The 11,165-nt window shown below is 39.4% G+C and overlaps 1 protein-coding gene across 1 annotated transcript; it reads left to right on the plus strand.

Moving 5' to 3' along the window:
- Positions 1–2,129: 2,129 nt before the first annotated feature.
- On the plus strand, positions 2,130–7,913 carry LOC134497211 (vomeronasal type-2 receptor 26-like). The gene is given in 4 exon segments (XM_063302885.1): positions 2,130–2,930; positions 3,356–3,583; positions 3,786–3,912; positions 7,012–7,913. Coding segments are annotated over 4 exon segments (2,058 nt in total).
- Positions 7,914–11,165: the final 3,252 nt, after the last annotated feature.

An 11,165-nucleotide genomic window follows, 5' to 3' on the forward strand; every position in this document is an offset into this window, starting at 1 on the left:
TGGCTGCTGATGTGTTATTCATTCTGATGTTCCCAGTGATCAAAGGTGATACTCTCAAGTGCCCAGTGGTTGATCCTTTTCTTGTTCCTCATGAGTGGTACCAACCAGGTGATCTCCTCATTGGAGGGATGGCTTCACAGAACCTCTATGCCTTCAGTGAACATTCATTTCAAAGACATCCATCTCGGGAGCTATATCGACTTTCAGAGTAAGTCAATCCTATGCCTTTCTTCACCTAATGTTCCCTTGATTCTTCTCAGCTTTTCTAGATAACCACACCTGTTTCTGTGACCAAAAGGTGCTCAAAGGAAGCAGATGAAAACTTTATCTGGTCAAGTAATTTCTTCAGTTTTCTGAGAGTCTCTGGCTGTAGGCTAAATAAGACTTCTGTTCTCTCATCAAGAAACTTTATTTCAACTTTGAAATGGTTGTTTTCCCTAATATACCAAATTCTCTTTCAATACATTTTTTTTTTCAAAAAATATGGCTTTCCAGATCATAAATACTTTCAGTGAGCAGTTTTTAATGAATCTCCATCTCAGGAACTGTTGAGATTCTACATGACTTCTTCTCACAACAGATAGCCATAAGTAATAAGAGGCTCAAAGTAGACATATAAATACCTTAGCTCATTTATTTCTTGAATTTTCTGAATGTTTCTCACTCCATACTAAGTGAGAAAGTTGTTCTCCCATGTAAAAAAAATCATAATATTTGGGGGGGGGGGAAAGTAGCGAGATTGTGAATTGCTACAGAATAGCTTGACTGTGAAGAAATAATGGATGGGAGTTCATTCAGTTAAAAAGAAAAAACTCAAAAGAGTAAATATCTAAATAGCTAATCATATTTTTTTTTTGTGAAAGAGTGAGAATGAATGAGAAATAGGACATGCATCTAATTTCAGTCTGAATTTGTTTGAAATAAAAAATTACAAACATAATTAGAGTGTTCAATGAGAACTGAGGAGCTATGAGCTGGAGAAAATTAGCGAGAAAAATGAGTTTAAAGAAAATTTTATTTCTACTTTGAAATGGGTTTCCCTACAATACACCAAATTCTCTTTAAAATAAGTTTTTTTAAAAAGGTGGAAGGGTGGCGTAAAGAAAGAAGTGGAATAAGTTTAGAATTTACCTCCAGAGAAACAGTTCAGTAGCTTGCCACTGAAAATTGTCTTAAAAACCTAAAGATGTATTATTAGTATATGTTATTCCGAGTAACGTTCTGTAAATGAAATGTGTAATAAAATGCTTTGTCATAAAGACGATATGGACTGTAGCCAAAAGTGTTTAATAGATTAGAATAATCAGCCCTATTAGAAACAGAAATCCAATTCCAACCCAGGGAGAAATGACTATTCTTCTCAATACTATTCTACGCATTGTAGAATTGTTTTCTGAAAGACTTTCTTTATTTCCAGTCTGATTACAAAATTCTACCAGCATGTCCTTTCCTTGGCCTTTGCGGTCAAGGAGATCAATGAGAATCCACTAATCTTGCCCAATGTCACCCTTGGATTCCACATCTATGACAGCTACAACAATCCAAGGATGACCTATCGGACTACCTTGAACCTGATCTTCAAATCTCATAGATTTCTCCCCGGCTACAAATGTGGACTCCAGAAAAATCTCATGGCCATCATTGGAGGACTTGGGTCAGATACTTCATCCCATATGGCAGAAATTATAGAGTTCTACAAACATCCACAGGTGGGTCCATTCCACAGGTGAGGGGATTTATCCTGTTCTTCTTGATTAATTAAAGCCCAAGAGCATCCTTAAGTACTCATTCTCATAAATCTCACCTAAGACTTAACAGTTGGCTCAAAATCAAAGTTAGATTCCATGGTGAATGCTGCTGGTATTTTAACATGTTTTCTGTTAGGTTGAATAAAATAATGGGTGGCCAGAAATTTAATGATATTCTCAGAATTTGAGAAATTATGGGTCAGGAATAACTTCTAAGCTATCTAACTGATTTTTGAAGTGATCCATAAGAAGGCATACATGAAAAAAAAAAAATATCTCCTTAAATCCCCTGTACCATGTTTTGGTGCTTTCCTTTAGCTCACATATGGATCATTTCCCCCAGAAGAAATTGATTCCAGTAAATTATCTTCACTTTACTTCATGGCCCCAAAGGAGTCTCCTCAGTATGTCGGGATTGTTCGATTGCTTCATATTTTTGGGTGGAAATGGATTGGGCTCTTTGCTGCTGATACTGAGAGTGGAGAACATTTTTTGCAGAAATTGCAGCCATTGCTTTCCCAGCAGAGAATCTGTTTAGCTTTCACACAAAGATTTCCAAAAACATTATGTTTGGATGATTTGGACTATTTGACAGATATAATGTTTAACTTTAATACTCATTTCACAGACATTAAAACAAATACGTATATCATCTATGGAGAATCTGTAACACTTGCATGGCTCACAACTTTCAAATTTCTGTATGATCCTGCAAACAAGGGAAGTACAACTTTAAGCAAGGTGTGGATCTCCACAAGCCAAATTGATTTCACACTAACAGGAACCCAAAGGGATTGGAATCTCCAGTTTTATGATGGGGCCATTTCCTTTCAAATCCATTCCAGTGAAAATCTGGAATTTAAGGGATTTCTTCAGTCCATAAAACCACATTCAAGGCACAGAGACGGGTTTCGAAACCATTTTTGGGAACAAGCATTTGACTGTTTCTTTCCTAATTCAGAATTGTCATCAATAAGCAGTCAAAAATGCACGGGGGAAGAAGAGCTGGAGCACCTTCCTGAACCTCTGTTTCAACTACAGATGACAGGTCACAGCTATAGTATCTACAATGGAGTTTATGCTGTGGCTCATGCTTTGCATACCATGCTATCAAGGGGAGACAACCGGAATAACATGTTGGCGGCTAAAATGGCTGAATCTCCAGAACTGCAGCCCTTTAAGGTAACATTTCTTCAGCAAACATACTTTCATTTCAGTGAAGAATTTAGTACAAAATAATTTAGCTCGCAAAATGAGCTAAGCTGTAGTTCCAGGTACAATCTATTCTGCAAATAGCTATTATTGAATCACTTAATGATCTTCTCCACCCTAATTAGATGACATTTAACTTTCTTCTCAAGGAAGATTGCAGCGCGCAATTCTGTACCTGTTATTCACCGGCAAAACTTTGTGGGTTGACGTCTTCTTCTATCAAGGAAAAGTGGAGGCACGAAGATCATTACAATATATACTCTGTTTTGTACTGGCATTTTGTCCAATGAAACTGTATAAGGAATTTTGGACGTCAAACCTGGAATGTCTAATATGTTGATTTCTCTCATTATTGTTCTTTCAACTTCCTCTCTTCCTTCTTCTTTTTCAAGTAGCTCCACCCATTTCTTCAAGGCATGTCTTTCAACAACTCAGCAGGAGAGAGGGTGTTCTTTAATGAGAAGAGGGAAGTCGCAGGAGGATTTGACATCATGAACATGATTGCTTTTCCAAACAAGTCCATCCAGAGTGTGAAAGTTGGAAGGCTAGATCCCAATGCTTCTTATGGAAATGAATTGATCATTAATGAACATCTAATTGAATGGCACAAAGGATTTAATCAGGTATGGGCCTCCATACGTGTAGAATGTTTATATTTTTACAACGTCCTGAACGAATGGAAAATATTTCAGTTAAAATGTCTCCAACTGATCTCTGCTGGCCACGATTCTCTATATAGGATGAGTAGTTGACCCTATTTTCAGCTGATGAAAAAGCATAATGACTTGGCAACTACCTCTGCAACCTTTTTCATGTTGTGAGCAGGTTCTTCCAGTTTCTCTGTGTAATGAATACTGTCACCCTGGATATTGGAAGAGAAAGTCTGAAGGGAAAGCCTTCTGCTGCTACGATTGTGTTCCTTGTCCACAGGGGAAGATTTCAAGAAAGATAGGTCAGTTCAATTTTTTATGACATTGGCTGCAACGAAATTGTTTCATCAAAAGTTACAATTTGTTCTGGTGCACCTATCTATTCCATACTAAAGTTGAGGTTTCCCAGCCTATAAAGGAAAGAACAAGGGTAAACCTTATAACTAGATGCTGATGCTAGGGAGAGTGGAGGGCAAAAGGAAGAGGGGCCGACCAAGGGCAAGGTGGGTGGATGATATTCTAGAGGTGACGGACTCGTCCCTGGGGGAGCTGGGGGTGGTGACAACCAACAGGAAGCTCTGGTGTGGGCTGATCCATGAAGTCACGAAGAGTCGGAAGCGACTAAATGAATAAACAACAATTAATAATCTTCCAAATTTAAAAATATTAGGATACCTTGCAGAATCCTAGCATTCGTACATGAAAACTCTTCTGTTCTGGCATTTTTGCCCCATATATAAGGACACAAACTGGAATACAAAATACAGGTATTTGGGTACCTGTAGATGTCATCTGTAGACCAGGTATACATAGTGGTCCAGTGGTTAAGGTGCTGGGCTAGAAACCAGGAGGCTGAGTGTTCTAGTCCCACCTTAGTCATGAAAGCTGGCTGGGTGACCTTGGGCCAGGCACTCTCTCTCAGCCCAGCTCACCTCACAGGGTGGTGGTTGTGGGGAAAACAGGAGGAGGAAGGAATATTAGGTATGTTCGCTGCCTTCAGTCATTTGTAAAAATAATAAAGGGTGGGAGAAAATTGAAAATTATTCCGTGTAAAATTGAATGGAAAAATGCAATAAACACCATTATACAACTACTCTATTGAAGACCCTTTCAATCAGTTCATATTGTATGAAGTCCTTTAAGAAAATCTTTAAGTGTAAGTCCGTGGTGCAGGGAACAAGACCTCAGCTTTTCCCTCTGCCCCCGCCCCCTCCACAAAATGTGAATCATAATTTATCCCTATAAGACGCAATCTCACTTTATCGGGGCATAATGATTGTCCTGCCCCCTGCTGGTGGCCTTCAGCAAAGAATCATTACCTTGCCATGGTGCTGGAGCTTGAGCACCTCAATGAGCTAAACCGTGAAGGGCCACCCAAGACGGGAAGGTCATGACAGAGAGATCAGACTAAATGCGATCCCTGGGGAAGGTAATGGCAACCCACCCCAGTATTCTTGCCATGAAAACTAAATGGATCAGTACAACCAGAGATATGTCAGTATACCGTTGGAAGATGAGACCCCCAGGTCAGAAGATGGTCAAAATGCTACTGGGGAGGAACAGAGGATGAGTTCAACTAGCCCCAGACGTGATGACGCAGCTAGCTCAAAGCCGAAAGGACGGCTAGCAGCCGACGGTGCTGGTGGTGAATGGCAAATCCGACGTTCTAAGGATCAACACACCATTGGAACCTGGAATGTAAGATCTATGAGCCAGGGCAAATTGGATGTGGTTATTGGTGAGATGTCAAGATTATAGATAGACATTTTGGGTGTCAGTGAACTGAAATGGACTGGAATGGGCCACTTCACATCAAATGACCACCAGATCTACTACTGTGGACAAGAGGACCACAAAAGAAATGGAGTAGCCTTCATAATTAATAGTGAAGGGGCTAAAGCAGTGCTTGGATACAATCCAAAAAATAATAGAATGATCTCAATTTGAATTCAGGGCAAGCCATCTAACACGACAGTGATCTAAATATACGCCCCAACCACAATGGCTGAAGAAGCTGAAGTACAGCAGTTCTATGAGGATCTGCAGTACCTACTGGATGACACACCTAAAAGAGATGTTATTTTCATCACAGGAGATTGGAATGCTAAGGTGGGCAGTCAAATGACACCTCGAATTACAGGTAAGTATGGCCTGGGAGAACAAAACGAAGCAGGACATAGGCTGATAGAATTTTGCCAAGACAACTCACTCTGCATAACAATAACTCTCTTTCAACAACCTAAGAGATGGCCTTATACATGGACTTCCCCAGATGGAGAACACCGAAATCAGATTGACTACATCCTTTGCAGCCAAAGGTGGCAGACGTCTATACAGTCGGTAAAAACAAGACCTGGAGCTGACTGTAGTTCTGATCACGAACTTCTTCTTGCACAATTTAGGATCAGACTAAAGAGATTAGGGAAGACCCACAGATCAGCTAGATATGAGCTCACTAATATTCCTAAGGAATATGCAGTGGAGTTGAAGAATCGATTTAAGGGACTGGACTTAGTAGATAGGGTCCCGGAAGAACTATGGACAGAAGCTGGGGGTGTTGACAACTGACAGAAAGCTCTGGCATGGTCTGGCCCATGAAGTCATGAAGAGTGGAAAGTGACTGAATGAATAAACAGCAAATATTGAAGACCCTTTCAATCAGTTCATATTGTATGAGGTCCTTCAATTTTTTAAGGCATTGGCTGCAAAGAAATTGTTTCATCAAAAGTTATTTATCGCTAGGTGTAAGTCTGTGGTGGAGGGAACACTTCTGACCCATGTTAATTTTATTTTGCAATGTTCCCAACAATGTGAAAATAGCTTTGAAAATCCTAAAAGCACCACATGAAATCCTTCATCTCAGAAAAATACCTGGGATAAAACCTGGGATTTAAAAAGAAAAAAGAAGGGAAATAAAATGGTTATTTTTTAATTAGTTTTAGGTTCAGGGGTTGTCATGTGTGGACTATGTCTACATAGTCCCAGAGGAACTGGGGAGATGGTATATGTTAGTCATGAAAACAGAAGGACACACATTTAGGAAAGTGTTGGAATGCTGGTATAAAATTATAAAACTGAATGGAAAGAAACACAGTGATCAATATTATGCATAGATCACAGTCTATTGGCTAATTAATTAATTAAGCAAATCTCTAGGCTACCCAACTCCAAATGGCTCTGGGTAGCTTGACAAATATGAAAATTTTAAATCAGCAAAAAAAGCAAATAGATGACTGGCAGGGAAGAACAATCAAATAATGAATATCTCAAACTTCATGCTGGTTCATATCAACCCTGATTAAATCATAGATTTTTGGTACAGTTGTTATATATTTTGGAACATTTATTAAAAAGTGGTAAAATAGAAACTAAATGAGTTTCCTTTTGATCTTTTTATCCAGACACAGAAGATTGTTTTGAATGTCCTGAAGATCAGTATCCAAGCAAGGAGCACGATCGATGACTTAACAAAACCGTGAGTTTCCTGTCCTTTGAAGAACCTTTAGGGATCAGTCTGGCCTCAGCTGCTCTTTCCTTCTCCCTCATGACAACCAGCATGCTTGGAATTTTCCTTAAGCGTAGAGATACCCCCATCGTCAAGGCCAACAACCGGGACCTCACTTACACTCTCCTCATTGCCCTTCTGCTCTGCTTTCTCTTTTCCTTGTTATTCCTTGGTCAACCAGGGAAAGTAACCTGCCTTCTCCGGCAACCAGCATTTGGCATCATCTTCTCAGCTGCTGTTTCTTGTGTGTTAGCTAAAACTATGACTGTGGTTGTAGCTTTCATGGCTACTAAGCCAGGATCTCAAATGAGAAAATGGGTGGGGAAAAGACTGGCCCTGTCCATTGTCCTTTCTTGTTCTTTTCTTCAAGCAGCTCTTTGTACCCTGTGGCTGGCAACCTCTCCTCCATTCCCTGAGATAGACATGCATTCCCTTATGGAAACCATGGTTTTGCAATGCAGTGAAGGCTCCATCCTCATGTTCTATTGTGTCCTGGGCTACCTGGGCTTCTTGGCTCTTGCCAGCTTCATTGTGGCATTCCTTGCTCGAAATTTACCTGACAGCTTTAATGAAGCCAAGTTCATCACCTTCAGCATGTTGGCCTTCTGCAGTGTGTGGGTCTCCTTTGTTCCAACCTATCTGAGCACCAGAGGAAAAGCCATGGTGGCTGTGGAGGTCTTTTCCATCTTGTCCTCCAGTGCTGCCTTACTGGGATGTATCTTTTTCCCCAAATGCTACATCATTGTGCTGAGGCCAGAACTAAATAGCAGGCACCAACTAATCAAACAAAATGATTAAATTATCTTCAAATTATTTTTCTGAATGAAATGGGAAGGATATTTTCAAACAAAAATTAAAGACTGGCCCTTTGCAATGTTCCTTCTTGTTCTCTTTTCCAAGCCAACATTTGTACTGTGTGCTTGCCAATCTCTCCTCCATTTTCTGCATTAGATATTTCCTCAGTTACTGTAGAAGAGATTCTAAAATGTAAGGAAGGACAGTTTTCCTGTTTTACTTTGTCCTGGTCTATATGGGCCTCATGGCCTTCACAAGCTTTGCCTGTCAGCTTCAATGAAGCCAAGTTCATCCCCTGCAGCATGTTGGCCTTCTGCAGTGTGTGGGTCTCCTTTGTTCCAACCTATCTGAGCACAAAAGGAAAATCCATGGTAGCTGTGGAGGTCTTCTCCATCTTGTCCTCCAGTGCTGCTTTACTTGGGTGTATCTTTTTTTCCTTAAATGCTTCATTACTGAGCTGAGACCTGAGCTAAACACCAGGGAGCAATTAATAATAAGAATGATTAAATAGTGCATTTTTTCTACCATATTGCCCAAGTTCGTACAGTATGTATATTAGCTACCAAGAGTAATTTTGCCTTCAGTTCAGGTCATTATAGCATGAAGGATGGATATATGTCATTACATTTCTGAAACATGTTTTTTTCTGAAACATAGCCCATTTTGCTATGCCATTCTGTTTCTACTCTATTAAATCAGATTTTAATAAAAAATAAAAAATGCAATATATTATTCTTATTCTTATTCTTTGTTTATTATTCTGAGTGAATTATAAACTCACAGAGACACTAAAGGATAGTTCGAGAAAAAGCTTTATCATTAGTATAATATTCTTGACAACAGAGTTGAAATATACATCTTCACATTTTTAAAAAAGGTCACCTAGATCATATTTATTTAGATTGTTGCACAGGTTTTCCTAAAACTCATCCCTGGTTCTTCCATTTATCACCATTCAATGGAGTATAACATAAATTGTCAACAACACATTTATTCCTATGTCATATTTATGCACAAAAATTAAATGACACTTTATGAAACATGTTTTTTTCTGAAACATATCCCATTTTGCTATGCCATTCTGTTTCCACTCTATCGAAGTGTGGAACTTAGTTTATTATTCCCTGATCTACTTTTTGGAGTGTCTACTGATGTCTACTAAAGGACTAGCTCTTCTGCTTCCTCTGCCAGCTCCATGGACACTAGCCGTGTGCAGCCCATCAAGCTGGCCTGAGTGACCAATGTGCTGGGTGGACTGGCTTGCAGGTGCGCATGGAGTTCATGGATGATGCCAGCCTCTCCATCATTCTCAATCTGAAGGGCCCCGTCTGTGTGGGAGATGTCCTGATGTTGCTGGAGTTGGAGTACAAGGCCTGCTGGCTGTGCTGAGCCAGGCGACAGAGGGCCACTTCCTGCCAGGCGCCAAAACTGCCACCTTGTCGAAGAGCAACGAGCCGCCAGATGTGTTACTAAAAGGACTAGGAAAGCCCTTGCCTTGTAAACAGTAGTGTCCAAATATTTGTCAGGAACACCAACACCAAAATAACTCACAAATCTCTCTCTTGGGAGGTGGGGAATACTGGACCTTATTTTCCACCTCTTGCAACACTTCTTCACTAGTTTATAAATGAAACAATAAAACAGCAATACAATTTACATTAAATTCCAATTAATCAGGTTGTAACCTGCCATATCATGGTTGAGAATGAGTTGTGTAAGTCCAGAACTATAACAATATCCTTTATACACCTGATTATTTTCCAAGCTAAACATGTTATTTAATATATTCTGATACGTCATAGCACACCTGTGTGAGTACGTTTACTGATTGTTTGATTTATATTTATTTTACTTACTTTCTATCTGGCCTTTATTATTATTACTTTTTACAAAAACTCAAGGCAGTGAACATACCAAATACTCCTCCCTCCTCCTATTTTCCCCACCACAACAACCTTGTGAGGTGAGTTGGGCTGAGAGAGAGTGACTGGCCCAAAGTCACCCAGCCGGCTTTCATGACTAAGGCACAACTAGAACTCACAGCCTCCTGGTTTCTAGCCCAGCACCTTAACCACTAGACCAAACTGGCTCTATATTATCATATCATATCATATCATATCATATCATATCATATCATATCATATCATATCATATCATATCATATCATATCATATATCGTATCGTATCGTATCGTATCGTATCGTATCATATCATACACAGTCACTGTTGTGGGGAGAAAATTAGAAGTACCTGGAAATTAGGCAGGCTAGAAAGGAAAGAGATAAATGTCTGAATGTGGTACATGATTTGGTAGTAGCAGTTAAGTACTGTAGTAGTTAAGGGAAGGGTAGTGGTGATTAAGAGAAAGAAGAAATTGTTCAGTGGATCATCTCTCAGTCTTTTTCTTTCGACCTCAGACAGTGAAAAGGGGTTTCAGCTAATGATCTAACTCATGATCTAAGAGACATTTAGAGGCAAAACCTTTTAACTTCCACTTTAAATTAGAGCTTAGAAATCCACAAGCAGTGATTACAGCTTATGTTTTACATGGGCCATGTGAATGGCTGTGTCAGATTCTATCCAGCCAGTCCCATGATTTATTATGGGTTTAAAATAAAATAATAAAATAATGTATACCCCACTCTTTCCAAATGCCTCAGGGACTGTTTACCTGAACTACTCTGAATATGTAGATTTGTAGGTTAAGTCATTCTGTTTACCCTACATGCAGAAGAGAGCCACCTTCTGCTTTTTTTCCCACCCTAAGAAAAATACTTCTGTGAAGTTGTGGTTGGCTCCCATCCTTCTTTCTGAGTGGGAACCCAAGATGCATCTCTTTCTCTATGCATTTCTTTTTAAATTATATTTAGGATTAGTTTTAATTCATAGGAAGTCTCTCTCTCTCTCTCTCTCAACAGCTCACTGCTACTAAGCATTGTATATTTTGTGTTACAGACGCAGATTTAACTTTAATCATTGGGCATGAGAAATATGATCTTCTTGAGCTGACATTTGCTTAACCATCACTTTATTTTGTTTTAAATAGCATACAAAAAAGTACACACACAGATGCCTCTGATTTATGAAATTTATAACATCTATCATGCTTCAGTTCAAATAAATCCTCCTCCTCCTCCTCCTCTTTTTCCAGTGTTCTGTCAGTTTCTCATGCTTCTATTATCTGTCTGTCTGTCTGTCTGTCTGTCTGTCTGTCTGTCTATCTATCTATCTATCTATCTATCATCATCATCATCC

The sequence above is a fragment of the Candoia aspera genome, chromosome 4, assembly GCF_035149785.1.
Source record: "Candoia aspera isolate rCanAsp1 chromosome 4, rCanAsp1.hap2, whole genome shotgun sequence".
Lineage (NCBI taxonomy): Eukaryota > Metazoa > Chordata > Lepidosauria > Squamata > Boidae > Candoia > Candoia aspera.